General features: G+C 34.2%; 1 protein-coding gene across 1 annotated transcript in view; it reads right to left on the bottom strand.

Annotated features, from left to right (window-relative positions):
* The window catches only part of LOC131148972 (J domain-containing protein spf31), a 33,637-nt gene extending 21,186 nt beyond the window's left edge, over positions 1 to 12,451 (bottom strand). Inside the window, exon 1 of the mRNA XM_058098964.1 lies at positions 12,172 to 12,451. Coding sequence (XP_057954947.1) covers positions 12,172 to 12,263 — 92 coding nt within the window. The 5' untranslated portion in view covers positions 12,264 to 12,451. The remainder of the gene's footprint in view (positions 1 to 12,171) is intronic.
* Positions 12,452 to 17,539: the final 5,088 nt, after the last annotated feature.

Genomic DNA, 17,539 nt, shown 5'->3' with positions numbered 1-17,539 from the left:
GATTATAACGAGGATGATAATGATACAAAATTTACTATTTTTTTAAATACTCACAAGAAATGCACTAATTAACAATTTGAATATACTAACTTGATAGGAAAATATTTTATTTTGAAAAAATTAGCAATTTGATATTTATGTTCTATATTTTTCAACTTCAACCTTCTTTTCTTTTCTAATCATTGTATATTTGTATTATTTGTATAACTGTATTGACTTTTGTGTCTGATAGATTAATGGCGTGTGTTGGCCTTACAAGGCCAAACATCCTGTTTTGATGCTAACAAACAAGTGGAACTTAAGATATTTGGTTAAGTGATGTCATTTCAGGATTCAATGATGAATGCAAGGTCAAGTGTTTAGAAGGATTCATGAAAGCTTATATTTCAAAGAAGGATGATCAATATAAAGCTTAAAGCATGAATTCAAAAATGGATTCAAAGATAAAGCTTGAAGATCATGAGGATTAAAGAGAACTTGATGAAAGCTCAAAGAAAAATGAAGCAAGTATAAAGACCTCAAGGAATTCAAGAATTTAAAATTTGAAAGAGTTTATAGGAAATTTCATGTAAGTACTTCAAATAATTTCAATATGGATGCATGAAACTCTTAGGTTAATTTCTTGGACCTAGATACCTTTTAACATAGTTGGAGAATATTTTTATGAGGTCAAAAATTATTTTAAAAAGGTAACAATCATTTTTGGGATGAAAAGCACCAAAAAGAGGATTTTCCAAATGCTGTTAATTTTTCTACATCCACATTGAGGTGCATTTTTCTCTATCAAAAACTCCTTATTTTAAAAAGTGTTCAACATGAATGTTGTAGGATTTTCTCTTAACTTTCTTTTGACACTAAGCACGTCAAATTTGGAGTTACATAGAAAAAATTATGACAAAAAAACCTAAGAGTACTCGAAACTGACAGCAGCCTGACAGTGTTCCACCAGTAGATTGACTATGTCCCACCAATAGACTGCTAGTGCTCCACCAGGACGACTGCTACCCTACTGCCCCTTTAAAATAACTGGGCAGCAAACTGACCAAAAGTGTCAGTCTATTGCCACGCGGTAGATTTTAAATTTTTATAACAGACAAATTTTTTAAATGAGATTGCTTGGGGCTCAAACTTTGTGAAAACTTGGGGAATACTCCAAGTCACTTGGGGATCAAGTTACATACTTTTTCAAATCTATAAATAAGCCTCAAGATCATTGAATTAATTACCAAGAATCAAATTCAGCACTCAATACTCACTCAATTGTTCTCATCATTCAAAGGCTCTCAAGCTCATATATTGTGCACGAATTTCTAACTAAGTTTTTGCTGATCTTCTTCCACCAGAATTAAGCAATCAAATTCTAAATCTTTCAATCATTGAACGAATTAATCGGTGATATACTCCCTTGAGCTTCAAGTTAAAATTCCATATTATTATTTATTTTGAAGTATATTGTGCTGAAAGTGTACTAATTTGCTCTATTTGAGAATGTTCTTGTACGCAGCTATTATTTTGTGTTTTCTTGTAGTTCTTGGACGTTCCAAGGTGTTTGGATCGTTGTTGGACCAAGCGTGGGGTATCGCTTAGAGAAGCGGGCTTTAGCCTGGTGAAGGAGTGTTTGAGCGTGGGGTATCGCTTGTAAAAGTTTTGTTCCGCTCGGAAAGGAATTGATTTAGTGGAATCCTTTGGTGGTTTGCCAAAGGCGAGGATGTAGGCTAGGGATAAGTCAAACCTCGTAAAAATCGTGGTCTCCCTCTCTTTACCTTTACTCTCTTTAATTTCCAGCAAACATATAAATTGGTGGATGTATTAAATTCTTAATCATAAATACTACAAAGTTTGGAAATTAAGTAAACTTAAGTGTAAATTGTTTTTGGGCTTGCGGAAACCGAAAGGGAGTACATTGGTTGATCAATACTTTGTGCAAACCACAAGAGAGTATGTTGTTTGGTCAACACCCCAAAGACTCTTTAACTAAAAGTTTATTTAAAGTCTAAGCTTTTGGAAAAAGTGTTGGATTTTATATTGCACATCATATTGAAAAAACAAATCCATTAATACACGGCTTTATATCAACAAGCATAAATTATCATTCACTACAGGGGTTGGTTCAAATTTATATCCACATGGCTTATCTAAACAAACAACCATCTTAAGTTCTTACATTACCAAAGTGCTGTACATTTTAATCTTGGTTTGGTTGTTTGCTTTCAAATTATGGTTGATTGATTATTTGGATGATTGAATAATTGTGTGGTTGTGGATTGAATAAAGAAATAAGTTTTTGCTGAAAATTTGAAAAATCAATAACAAGTTAAGAATTCCTAAAATAATTTAAAAGAAAATTTTTAAACCCAATTCACCCCCCTTTTGGGACTACACCTTAGTTTTCAATTGGTATCAGAGCGCGGTTATAGCAAATCTTAATTAGTAGCTATTAAAATATCTTAATGGCTCACATAAGCGTAGCTCCCTTTGGAGAAGCGCAATCCTCAACTAGGCCTCCTATCTTTTGTGGTTTGAACTATACTTTTTGGAAACAATGTATGACAATTTACCTTCAAACTATGAATTGGAAAGCTTGGGAGGTTGTCATGGATGGTGATCAAATTCGTACCAAATTAGTAGACGGAATACAAATCCCTAAGGAAAAGAAGGACATGACTGAAAGAGATCATAAAATGTAGCAAATAAACTCTAGTGCTATGAATGCATTGTATTGTACCCTTGATATGAATAAATTTAACAGAGTAATGGATTGCAAATTGGCCAAGGAAATATGGAACAAGCTAGAAGTAACCTACGAAGATACTATAGATGTTAGGGATAATAGGATTGATATACTTACAAGCAAATATGAAGCTTTTAGGAAGAACTCGGATGAATCCATAAGTAATATGTACACTAGGTTCACTCACATAATAAATTCCCTAAATGACTTAGGAAAAACCTACTCTACTTATGAAATGATAAGAAAAATTCTTAGAGGGCTGTCATCTATATGGGAACCAAAAGCCACTACCATAACAGAAGAAAGAAATTTGAAAAACACCTCCTTAGATGAACTTATAGGTTCTCTCCTTACATACGAAATGACAATGAATGAAAGAAGTGGAAAAACTAAAGCCCAAGATTCTATAACCTTCAAAGCTTCAAACTCTACTAGTGAAGAAGAAATGGATGAAGATGAATTAGCCTACATATCCAAAAAGTTAGCAAGAATACTAAGAAGGAAAAATAAATTCAAAAGAAAATCCAAATTTGAATCAGATGAAGAAGAAGAAGAAGAAGAAGAAATGAGCAAAAAGAAATCAAAAAATAAAACTCCTACATGTTATAATTGCAACAAAGCTGGACATATAAAACCGAAATGTCCACTACTTAAGAAAGAGTCTAAGAAGAAAAATAAAAAGGCCATGAAAGCCACTACTTGGGATAATTTGAGCACAAGTAGTTCGGAATGTGAATCAAATAACCAAGAGGTTGCTTATACTTGCTTCATGGCATGGGATGATGATAAAGAACAACGTTCCTCATCCAAATCGGATAATGAATATGATAGTGATTCATCTAATGAATCCGATAATGAGAGCATGTCATCTTATGAAGAACTTCAAAATGACTTATTCAATGCGCATAAGATGTTAATTAATGTGACTAAACGATATACTTCATTGAAGAATAAAAATAAAGGTATAATGAAAGAGTTAGAATCCCTTAAAACTGCTGAAAGAGAAAATGATTCAAGAATCAAAAAAATAGAAAGTAAGAATGAAGCTATGACAAAGGAGTTAGAATCTAAAAATCTTGCTAAAAATGTAAGAGAATTGAAAATCAAGAAATTAGAAAGCAAGAGATGATGAATGAAATAAAAGACCTTCAATCCCTATCCTCTATGGAATATGAGAAAGACATATATATTTCTGAATTAAAGGATAAGATCAGAAAAATGTCTCAAGAATTAGAGAAATCTCAGGAGAATGTTGATGGCAAGAAAGATATTATCAAATTAAAGATAAAGAAAGGATTATTTACAACTTCACAAAAGGAAAGGAAAACTTTGACAAAATGATAGGCTCACAAAGAATGTCGTTGAACAAAGAAGGCATTGATTTTAATGGAATTGAAAATATAAGGAAAAAGAGTCTTTACATGAGATATTTTTCAAAAGCATTCAAAGATTATGCTAGCACATCTTCTAATGCATACACTAACACCATATGCTATCAATGTAAGAAAAATGGACATATAAAGTTTGAATGTTCATTTAAAAGAAAGGGTGTGAAGACTAAACAAATATGGAGAATAAAAGAAACATCCCTTGTGAAACCTACCGGACCCAAAAAGGTATGGGTAGATAAAAAGCCTTGAAAATCTCAAAGTGTTTATTGAAACACATAAAAACACAAATAACATTGTTGGCCAAAATCAAAGGATGAGTCATACAAGCTTAAATAGGAAAGTTTTAAAATCAAAAGAAAATCTGAGCTTACTGCATAAGTTTTTTTTTAAGAAAAGATATTTGAGAATAATAAACAACTTGACCAAAATTGTAGTACAAAGCAAACTCCCTGCATATGTGATGTGCTAATATGCTATATGCTGTGTATGACTTGACTTGACTTGACTTGACTTATATTGATAATTTATGGCTCACTATGTTTAAAATTTGAGCATGAGATTATTAAAGCATAAGCATGAATTTTGATATGAGATTAATTCTTGACCATGCATGCTATTGATGAATCACATGGATAAACTTATTGCTCTTTATATTGATATCTATGAACTATAAAAGATATAATAATTATATTGGTATCCCTAAGCTATGCATGATGTGATAATGGCTTTGGTGTCTATAAAGTACTTTGGTATCCATGAATATTTTAATTGATATCAAAATTTAAAAGCTCACTTGGTATTACAATCTAAAAGTTCAATTTGTTTTTGAGCATAACAAGTATGATTATATCTATGAGCATGGTATGACATTGATGATATTGGCATGATATTAATATTTGATACATGATCAATGTTTTGAAACATGGGATGATAAAAGCATAATTGATAACAAAACTAAATGTATTGAATTCAAGGGGAGTGTTATGACTTATTGCTTATATTATGATCGTTTCCCTATTAATCAATTAGTATCATGAATTAATAAAATTTTAAATTGATATCATGAATTAAATTTTAAATTGGTATCATAAAATCAACAATTGGTATCTTAAATAATGTCAAAGCGGGTAAAAACTATTAGTAAAGATGTTACAACTCATATACATGACTATAAAAATACATTACACATGCTATATTGAAAAATAATAAATTGAGTGTGTACATATGTTTGATATGCATGTTTAATGATATGCTCAAAATGTGATTTTATTTGAACTTAATCATTTTTCTCTTTTTGATTGATATCAAAAGGGAGAGAAGTTTTAAGGAAAAATTGAGCATGGAATTGCAAAAATTGAGCATGAACATAATATATATCAAAAGGAGGAGAAGTACTTGATATTGATTGATAAACTTGAACTTGAATGAAGTGATGAGCATGATTGTAAAATGAAGTGATGAGCATGATTGTAAAAGAGTTTTGAAATTAATATTGATCTTGTGAATATTGTTAAGATGATGCTTATTGAAAGAGGGAGTCTTTTTAAGGCTCACTCCAATTTTTGCTTCTTATTTGTCATCAACAAAAAGGAAGAGATTGTTGGCCTTACAAGACCTAACATCCTGTTTTGATGCTAACAAACAAGTGTAACTTAACATATTTGGTTAAGTGATGTCATTTCAGGATTCAATGATGAATGCAAGGTCACGTGTTCAGAAAGATTCATGAAAGCTTATATTTCAAAGAATGATGATCAATATGAAGCTTAAAGCATGGATTCAAAGATAAAGCTTGAAGATCATGAGAACATGAGGATTAAAGAGAACTTGATGAAAGCTCAAAGAAAAATGAATAAAGACCTCAAGGAATTCAAGAATTGAAAATTTGAAAGAGCCTATAGGAAATTTCATATAAGTACTTCAAATAATTTCAATATGGATGCATGAAACTCTTAGGTTAATTTCTTGGACCTAGATGCCTTTTAACATAGTTGGAAAATTTTTTTGTAAGGTCAAAAATTATTTCAAAAAGGTTAGAATCATTTTTGGGATGAAAAACACCAAAAAGAAGATTTTCCAAATGCTGTTAATTTTTCTGCATCCACATTGAGGTGCATTTTCTCTATCAAAAACTTCTTATTTTAAAAAATGTTCAACATGAACGTTGTAGGATTATCTCTTAACTTTCTTTTGACACTAAGCACGTCAAATTCGGAGTTACATAGAAAAAGTTATGACAAAAAAACCTAAGGGTACTCGAAGCTGACAGCAGTCTGACAGTAGCCTAACTGTGTTCCACCAATAGACTGACTGTGTTACACCAGTAGACTGCCAATGCTCCACCAGGCGACTGCCACCCTACTGCCCCTTTAAAATAACTGGGCAGCAAACTGACCAAAAGTGCCAGTCTACTGCCACACGGTAGATTTTAAATTTTTATAACGGACAAATTTTTTAAATGAGATTGCTTGGGGCTCAAACTTTGTGAAAACTTGGGGAATACTCCAAGTCACTTGGGGATCAAGTTACATACTTTTTCAAGTCTATAAATAAGCCTCAAGATCATTGAATTAATTACCAAGAATCAAATTCAGCACTCAATACTCACTCAACTGTTCTCATCATTCAAAGGCTCTCAAGCTCACATATTGTGCACGAATTTCTAACTGAGTTTTTACTGATCTTCTTCCACCGGAATTGAGCAATCAAATTCTAAATCTTTCAATCATTGAAAGAATTAATCGGTGATATACTCCCTTGAGCTTCAAGTTAAAATTCCATATTGTTATTTATTTTGAAGTATATTGCGTTGAAAGTGTACCAATCTGCTCTATTTGAGAGTGTTCTTGTACGCAGCTATTCTTTTGTGTTTTCTTGTAGTTCTTGGACATTCCAAGGTGTTTGGATCGTTGTTGGACCAAGCGTGGGGTATTGCTTGGAGAGGCAGGCTCTAGCCTAGTGTAAGGGAGTGTTTGAGCATTAGGTATTGCTTGTAAAGGTTTTGTTCCACCCGGAAAGGAACTGAATTAGTGGAATCCTTTGGTGGTTTGCCAAAGGCGAAGATGTAGGCTAAGGATAAGCCAAACCTCATAAAAATCGTGGTCTCCCTCTCTTTCCCTTTACTCTCTTTAATTTCTAGCATACATATAAACTGCGTGGATGTTTTAAATTCTTAATCATAAATACTATGAAGTTTGGAAATTAAGTAAACTGAAGTGTAAATTGTTTTTGGGCTTACGGAAACCGAAAGAGAGTACATTGGTTGATCAATACTTTGCGAAAACCATAAGGGAGTACGTTGTTTGGTCAACACCCCAAAGACTCTTTAACTAAAAGTTTATTTAAAATCTAAGCTTTTGGAAAAAGTGTTCGATTTTATATTGCACATCATATTGAAGAAGCAAATCCATTAATACAGGGCTTTATATCAGCAAGCATAAATTATCATTCACTACATGGCTTGGTTCAAATTCATATCCACATGGCTTATATAAACAAACAATCATCTAAAGTTCTTACATTACCAAAGTGCTGTATATTCTAATCTTGATTTGGTTGTTTGCTTTCAAATTGTGGTTGATTGATTATTTGGATGATTGAATGATTGTGTGGTTGTGGATTGAATAAAGAAATAAGCTTTTGCTGAAAGTATGAAAAATCAACAAGTTAAGAATTCCTAAAAAAATTTAAAAGAAAATTTTTAAACCCAATTCACCCCCCTCTTGGGACTACACCCTAGTTTTCAGCGTGTATAATGTATTTTGTTTTATTAATTAATTTATCAAACATAAGAATATATCATGCATAAGAATAATGAGAAAGTATAAATACACACACACACATACATGTAATTTTTGTGTCAATGGTGGTTTAAAACATGTAAATTTCTTACCTTTACCAAACAACTTAGTTGAACTAAGGATCCAAAATACAATAAAACTCTTTCTAAGAAGGGTTAAAAGCTCAAAACATGCAAATACACTAATATGCACAAGGTTGTGCATGTTAGAAAAAAATTCACAACTGTTACACACGTTTTCTGTTATGTAACATCCGCTACTCCTGCTTCCCGTTACACTCATTACCATTATGTTATGCTATCCGCTACAGCAATTTAAAACCATGCAAGTCGGTCAAACGAACACCTCCAAAAATGCCATTCACTATAATCCAAAGCAACACAAAGATTACTGCCCTAGACCATAAATGATGAACAATAAAACAAGAAACTCCTGAAAATTCTAGTTTTGGGTTCCATCCAGATGCACCAAATCATCATGAAAAAAACACTTCTCCAAGTCCTTCCTTTTCACCAAAACCCATAAAAGAAAGAGAAAACTCCCCAAATATGAAGACCCAAAACGCCAAACGTCTTATTTCAAAAGCCCTGTTAAAAAAGAGAAATACAAAAACATGTGGGAAGGAGTGACACAGGTCCTGGTCCTCACACAAATGGATAAGGCCTAGTACTCCAAATTCAATTCATAATATTCAACTCCAAATAATACCTCTTCCAATCATATACTTATAAGCCTAATAAGCTTGGGAATCAAGCAAATACAAATAGGAAGCCTAAATACTACTCGGATACTTCTTTCCTAATAAATAAAACCCTAGAATCATTATTTTATTACCTAATAAAATATTACTAAAAACTGCTACAAAAATAGGGGTAAAAATCTTGGAAAACAACAATTACAAGGTTCCCCAAATCCCAAGAGTTTCGAACGTGGTGAATTTGCATTACAAGCCTTGAAGCTCACATTGCATCAACTAGTCTTGCCAGTTTGATGACAAAGCAAACACACATCATAAGATAGAGGCTCGTTAGGTCTTCTCCTCTAAAGGAGAGATCATTAGTATTAACTTTTCAAGGGTATCCACATGATAGTCTTGATTTTGGAGGGAATCTCAATGACGGAGGGCAGCTCATGGAAAATTTTAAGCGTTTTTAGATTTAAAAATAGGATTTGCATTTTTATTTGTAAAATTTTGACAGGAATTATAGTTGATTTAGGTATATTATGTGTATCCTAGTTGCTTAAGGGTTCCCTTGTGAACATATGACATCATGTTTTGCTTTAGCACTTGGGGTGTTCATGGATTATCGTAATCAACAATCAGTTGTATAATTGTCAATTGAAATCAAACTTCTGCTCCCCTTCCTCCTCCTCCTCCTCTCTCTCTTTCGCTGCCCTACATCAATTGGTGCCAGAGCCTAGTTCAGATCCATCTCTCTTTCCCTCCCCCCTGCCATACATAAAATTGGTACCAGAGCCTAGTTATATCCATCTCTCTTCCTCCCCACCCCCCTCTGCTGCCCTAACATCAAAATGGTATCAAAGCCTAGTTCAGATCCAATCATGCATCAAACAGGGCTGAATTCTAAAACATCTCCAATCTATGCCATAAACAGTCACCAGTGTTCACCCCATACATTTTAGATCACACAATGCTGTCAAGAAACTGTTGGGAGAAAGTTGCAGACTTATTGGTGTCTGACCTCCTGACTACAAGAACAACTTCAGAGCACACATATAATGTAGCTGTTGTGTGAAGGAGGGAGGGGGGGGGGGGGGGAAACACTGCAGGAGGTTAGCCATTGTTGCAACGCCAGGAAGCAAGTCAGAAAACTATGCTGCCAAACAGAACAGGCACAGCCATGTTTGACGCCAATGTTGGTCAACTGCCACAAGTCTCCCCCTCCCCTCCCCCCCCCCCCAAAAAAAAAAGGGTCTCTACAAACTAGTACCTCAGGCACCATTTTTTGTTTCTGCAAATCGTGGAACAAGAAGCACTTGGGTCGCACTGCTGCAGAAACAAATCATAGGTTTCAAAGCAAACCAAAGTCAAATTATAAATAGAAAGGGTTTGTCAGACTACAATAAATTGACTCAATACCGGGAAAATCCCAAAGTATCTTGGTTCTTTCTCATAAGCTGATCCAGAAGTAGACCAATTTCTGCAGTAATCTGCTGCTAGTTGTGAAACATTGAGTTAGAATGTAACTTTTGGGAGATATTTTTTGACAGAAAAAAAAAAAAGATGTTTCACTATAGAGGAAAGGATGTACAAAGAGGAGAACAAGACATCCTCGTAAGAAAAAGGAAACTGATAATGACTAGAAAACAATCAAAATAGAACCGACTTCCAATTTCTCTAAAGATCCAAGAAGGGAACCCTTTTACAGCCTGCTGCAAAAGATCATGAAGAAGCCAAGCACTAATCCTTCCCCATGGCAAAGAACCAGAATTCTTCTTCCCTGAGAAAATATGGGCATTTCTTTCCATATAACTTTAGAAGTCTGAAAGCTTTCAAATCCTTCTTGTAATAAATTCAGTATCAATAAAATAATATAAGAGGCAAATTTAAATTTGGGTTTTGAATTTCAACGAAATTTCATCCTATGGTTAAAGTTTCCACAAAGTTCACTGACAAGATTTCAATAAATTTTGAGTGATTTTTGGAAATTTTGTATAATGAAAATCACTGTTATTTCAATTTCCATGATGATGGAAAACAAAATACAAACAGAAATTTCAAAGTTTCCCAGATGACCATGATTGTGCCTGCTGGTCAGCAAGCAACTCACTGTACCTCTGTCAGGTCACCTCACCAAGCTGGTTGGGGAGCAAAAAGCAATCACATCGCCGCGCCTGAAATGCACTTTTGACAACTATGCCAGCAACTAAAATCAACAAAACCTCTCAAAGCTATAAACCAAGTTTTAGGCTGGTAATTTAGGATGGTACGCCAGCATTGTCGACCCCCTTTGGGAGCTGATTCCAAAGAACATTGTCAAGGCCTTGTTGGGTCCTAAAAAAAAATTTTTATTCAATTTAATTAATTAGTTACGCTTACATGTGCAAATTTGTTTGCAAAATGTGGGTTTTAGGTTTAGGACTCTCTTCACAATTATCTTACATTTTGTTTTCCGTATACATATTAGTTGGTTCAAATGTTGTGAGTAGGCTTGCTATTTTGAATGAAATACGTGTTTTCCCCAAATCTCCCTCTCTCCTTAGTTCCCATGTTTTTCCTCCTCTTCCTCCTTATCTTCTTCACTTTGCATCACTTGGCCATTAACATATAAGAGTAACCTAATACAAAGAAGAGAAATTACCCTAATCCACTTCCTCCACCTAGCCCCAAAACTTCTTATGCAAGACCTTATCCAAAAATCCCCAACAACTCTGCCATGCATCTTCACAAAATCTAAACTAAAAACAACCTCCTTACCCTCCTGCCACAAAATTTCTTCATGCATTCCCAATAACTTTATTGGCACCTAGGGCAGGATCAAGAATGTATTTATATGTAATGTGTTTTAAGGAGAGCACAATACACATAATCAATGTTGTACCAATCTTGAACTTTTTGAAATACGCCTCTCAAAACCCTTTCTTCTCCTCTACTGAGAAATGATGACACGTACTTACTCATCTTGAAGTCAAGCACATCCGGCCCTCCCCCAAAAACTCCGGGCACACAAAAAAGTGCTATTGTTACAGACTCCAAAATTTTCTCAATCAGGCATTATGGATCACTTCTCTCAATCTGAAATACGGATCACTGAATTAATAACGCTGCCATCATGTCCGGTCAGTGAGGACCATGATGCTAATATAATCATCCACATATTTAGTTTTCTCTTATTTCCTCTCTTTCCCCAAAAAACCCTAAATTTCATCCCACCTCCAACGAAACTAAACCCACTCCCGACTCTCTAAATTTACGTATATTCCTGCCAAATACACATTTAACAACCCAAATAAAAGCATTCACATTTATCAAGTTCCATTGGATGATAAATCCTCCAATAGTTTGTAAATCCATGGAGTACTCGACCTATTAGACATCTGATTCCTATAGAACATTAGCAGCCATCTAGATTGTGATTAATTCTTGTAAAAGATTAAGAATTACAAATAACCCACATCAAAGAAGCCACTTTATATTCATCAAAATGATTTTTGAGCCGAAATAGCATAAACAAACACAAAAAAAAAGAAGATAATAATTCACACATAGAGAGAGAGAGTGAGAGACCTAATAACCTCGTTGTCCCTCTCAACTTCACCGACTTCGGCGAAGAACTCCTTGAGAAGCAAATCCTCATCGGCGGTAGTCGTCTTTCCCATCGGCCCTTCTATTTGTTTTCTGCTCGTGCCCAAGACCGCTTACGACTTACGAGAAAGGAACTCGCAATAGGGGAAGGGGGAGTGGGAGAGGCGCGTGCCCGACGACAAGGGTAAGCGGGTGAGATATCAGACGTCCGACGGCATTCGGACAATGTTTAGAGGCTCTTAGAACTAGTTTTTCATGTCATGGGTTCATAAAAAATATATATACATTTTTAAGATTTCAAAATTTCAAATTATAATTATTTTTTAATAAAATAATATTTTATTTTATCAATTAAACATAATTTTAATAAATTTAAAATTAATTAATTGAATGCCCATTTTAGTAATTAAAAATCTCTTTAATCAAGCAAACACCACATCAATTTGATAACATCATTCAGCATAACATGTCTAAATTTGAACTGTAATTTAGATAATTAAGTACTTACCTTAGGAGGTAAATTTATGTAAATACTCAAAATTATTCGAGGCGGAAGGGAGAGAAAAAAAAAATAAGAATAAAATTCACACATATCATTCTGCCACAACCTCACATTGATATGTACTGGAGAGATCTTTGACTTATAAGAATGATTTGGACTTCTGCTATGTGAGATACTTTTTATAGAATAGACTCATAAGTACCATTTTTAAGTACCATTTTTATTTATTTTGTAATAACTATAAATTATTTAAGAAATAAGACACTAAATTTGTCTAATATGAATAACAAATGTAAATTTCTCAAATTATTCACCAAACTAGTTATCGGGTTGTTATTACCATATCCAAATTTTGCCAAGTGATGTGCACATTGGTTATCATCCTTGATAGTATGCTTCAAATTCATATTTTCAATCCAGGATTTGAAATATCTAATATTTATTATAATATTTACATTGAGGATGAGATTTATCATTTTGACGAAATATAACACTTGGAGAGAATCAGATTCAAGAACAAGTGGATAAAAATCTCACTCCCAAGACATATCTTACGGCAAATAACTCAGTTATCATATTTGAGGATTTGTCATTGTGATGAGATATAACACCTTTAGATTCAATAACAACTTGATGAAAATTCTACCTCCAAGATATATCTTAGGCAAATAATTCAGTTTTCATATTTGAGATCACTCCAATTAATCGCTAAAATGTAAGAATTTATCTGTTATTTTTGTTGAAACTATAGGATGTTTAATTATCATGATCTTCACATATATTTCTTTTATGCTGAAAACTAAAGAATCCATAAACAAACATACTTGGATCAACCATGATGTAAACTAGTCTTTGAAGAAGACTTGTAAGAATCGTTTCTCTTACCTAACCTTCTTTCTATCTATATTCTTCACCAGATCATATGGGTAAACTGATGAAAGAAAGATTGGTGGCAAGAGGACAATTACATAAAAATCCATAAAAATTCATAAAAAAATTTCAGAAAAATCACAAAAATTTAGGAAATTTAGGAGAAAGATCTAAAAATATTTTTGACTTGATCTTTATTGCTTTTGCTTAATCATCTTTGTGTTATTTCAATTAAAAAATCAAAAATCACAAATAACATTTTTAAGATCAAAATTGCTTTCATAAAATCCATAAAAATCATAAAAAATGTAAAAAAAATATTTTTGAGTTGAAAAACTCATTTTTCGCCCCCAAACATATTCAAAACCTCCCAGAATATTACTTTTCATTAAGAAAATTCTATAAAGATTTCAAGACACCAGGAGTGTACTTTTGTAAACTATTTTCTTGATTTTCCAATCCCGATGATTTCAAAGGGAGGCATGAACTTTTTAGAGTACGATATGCCCCGGTTTTGAAGGAATACCTATATAATATTTTTATTTTTTCGATTTTTGGAAAAGACAAATCTTAAAGGCTTATTAAGTTTGGTTTAAGGGATAATTTTCTATTAATCTGGTACCGTTCGTAAGAACGAGCATGTAGGTGGTGCTAATACCTTCCCCTCGCATAACCGTACTCCCGAACCCGACTCTAGTAGTACAGACCAATTCTACCCTTAATTGGGTAGTAATCAAGTGTTCTAACCACACTTCAAAAGGTTAGTGGTGACTCCATACACCATGTTTTTCACGAAAATTTTCCTTCTCAAAATTCACACCCTTTTTTCCCATTTCGCAACCGCACCCGTGCCAGTGTTTTGGTGGGTCCGAGACGTTGCGACAGCTTGACAACTCCATTGGGGATACTTGAGAGTCAAGTTGATGATTAATTGAGGATTATCCCGAAATCCAAATCTAACAAGCCTTCTTGATTACTTCTTCCCTATTTTACACATGTTGTTCATATGTTTATTTGTAGGTACTTCACAAATAGTCACAGTAAGTATAAGTGAACAAATGCTTGGCTTTTCTTGTGAATACTTCATTGACCAAATAAGCATGCGATTGATTGTGAATACTTTGATTTAACATGAGATGATAAGCATGAGACTACTTGTTTCCATGATTTGTTTTGTGTTTAAATATGAATAGTGGATGGATGAATGTGGGGTAGAGGGTATAGGCTGAAATGGATGAACTCACGCACCTTCACAACTCTATACCCGGGCTTTCCCTTTTAGGATTAGATAGGGGTGTAATAGAGTTTGTCCCTTCGTAGCTAAAGCTTGATGGGACCCGCGAACCACTCCGCACAGTGCGAATTGTGTCCAGACCTCTGTAAGGGAGGATTAAGTCTCAAGCTGGCGAACTGTTGTTTATAGGAAGTAAAGCCTAACCACATTTGATTGTCCAAAATCCCTCACCTAGGATAGAGCCTCAGAGAACCCTGCATGTACCTACCCCGGGTTTAGGACAGGAGCCATATCCTTCTCCGCGGGCTGTAATCCATGTCTGTTGTATATATGTTTTGAAATGTTTTGTGTTGTACATTCTGCATCCACTTAGGCATCCCTATCACTTGGCTAATATTTTGAAAAAAAACCCAATTCATTTATGAAATTGTCAAAATTTTATCTCCCGAGTACCCTACCAAGGGAAAAATGGATCATTCCCGAGAATATTAATTGATAAGGTTTTTCTCGAAACTCTAGCCAAATGATTATTTAGGTTGCATTACATGCATCCATACATAAATTCACACACGAAATTTCTTCTCCAATGGGCCAATAATCACATTCCAACATCCTGTAAAATCAGGCCGAACCAAAATCCAGAATTCCAACATTGAGCCCACCTTTACCCACCCTTACAATACTAGGAGCAAAGCAATCATGGGTGAACACATACTTTAGTGAGATTACAATAATATCATAATTAAATAACTTACCAACATGAGTCATGACGACAAATATCAATAAGGCGACATCTTCCCTTCTATGTACTACAATGTAAGCAAATTACTTAATTATAACCCATAATAGGAAGTAACCATAATGTCCTGTAATGTCTCTATCAAAGACCATTCCTATTGACAATAATTCATCTCCATAATTACGTAATTGATGGTAAACATGAATAATGTTCAGAAACATCATTAGTGATATCATTACACATGCTATAGGAAAAAAAAATATAAAGATCCACTATCATACATCAGGGATTACAACAAAGACCCATGAGATCAGCATGTTACTTAAATGCTTTTGGGGCCAATCCCTTAGTTTAAGGATCTGCTATCATGAGCTCGGTCCTAATATGTTCTATAAGCACTGTCTGTTTCCAAACTTCTTCCTTAACGGCCAAATATTTGTGCTTCATATGCTTAGCGCCATTAGAATATTTTTCATTCTTGGAGAAAAAGACTGCTGCAGAGTTATCACAATATATTTTCAGCGGCTTGGCAATACTGTCGACAATTCCAAGTACCAAAATAAAATTCTGTAACCATAAACCATGAACTATGGCCTCAAAGCATGCCACAAATTCAGCTTGCATAGTAGAAGCTACTATGATAGTCTGTTTGGCGCTTTTCCATGATATTGCTCCTCCAGCTAATAGGAACAAATAACCAAAAGTTGACTTCCGACTATCAACACAACTAGCAAAATCTAAGTCGAAGTAACCAATCATCTCCAACTTATTAGATTTTCGATATGTGAGCATATTGTGTCTTATTCCTTTCAGGTATCTTAAAACGTTCTTTGTAGCTTTCCAATGCTCCATCCTGGGATTACTTTGGTATCTCTCGAGCATTCCAACTACAAAACTAATGTCTGGTCTCGTACAAGTGTGAGCATACATCAAACTACCAACAACAAATGCATAAGGAATATTTTCCATTCTTTTTTTTTTCTAATGCATTCTGTGGACAATCTTTTTCACTAAACTTGTTCCCTTTACAAATAGGAGCAAGAGTGGTTGCACGTTCAGCCATATGAAATCTTTATAAAACTTTATTGATATATCCCTTCTAAGACAACCCTAACACTCCACGTGATCTATTATGAAATATTTCAATTCCTATCACGTAAGTTGTCTCTCCCATATCTTTCATTTCAAAGTTTATAGAAAGAAATCTCTTGGTGCCATTCAGTAAATCAAGATCATTACTATTGGAATTGGTGTATTCCCAAGGGGCAGTGGATTGGAATTTTAAAAATTTTGCCTAGGTTAAACCAGATATCAGTAATCCACAACCTAGGGTCTTTCTAAGCATATACCAATTGTGCAAATAAAAGTAATATGCGTAAATTAATCATGCGCAACATTCATAATATATCAAATATAACATACATGTGCAGAAATATAAAGTACTGGAAATTAACAGTAGACACACGATATGTTATCGGGGTTCGGCCAATACTGCCTACGTCCCCACCTCAGCTTGCAAGCTCGAGGATTCCACTAATGATCATTTAATGGGTGGAGTGGCACCAGATACAATACCAGGTCAAATTACCAAGGCTGACCTCAACCTTTACAACCTCTCCTTAACGGGGCGGAGAAGACCCACCTCAGGCCACGCCTAAATTACAATCGATCCTTACAGGCTAGATCAATAGATAATGCACAAGCAATAACTAATGCACTCACAGATAATAGAATTTATGCTCAAGTGAAATCTTGAAAATTTAATTCAACATGATATATTCAAACAACATATACCATGGAACCTCCTTTTGAATACACTTAGTCAGTTTGTCCATCACTAAAGCAAAAAGATAAGGACTCAAAGCAAATCCATGTCATACAACTAGAGAATTTCCAATTACCATAGGTGTACATCAAGGATCTGCTTTGAGTCCTTATCTTTTTGCTTTAGTGATGGACCAACTGACTAAGAGTATTCAAAAGAAGGTTCCATGGTGTATGTTGT

The sequence above is a fragment of the Malania oleifera genome, chromosome 2 (genome assembly GCF_029873635.1).
Source record: "Malania oleifera isolate guangnan ecotype guangnan chromosome 2, ASM2987363v1, whole genome shotgun sequence".
NCBI classification, from domain to species: domain Eukaryota; kingdom Viridiplantae; phylum Streptophyta; class Magnoliopsida; order Santalales; family Ximeniaceae; genus Malania; species Malania oleifera.
The sequence above is the reverse complement of the archived record's forward strand: the minus strand, read 5'-3'. Positions and strand labels throughout refer to the sequence as shown.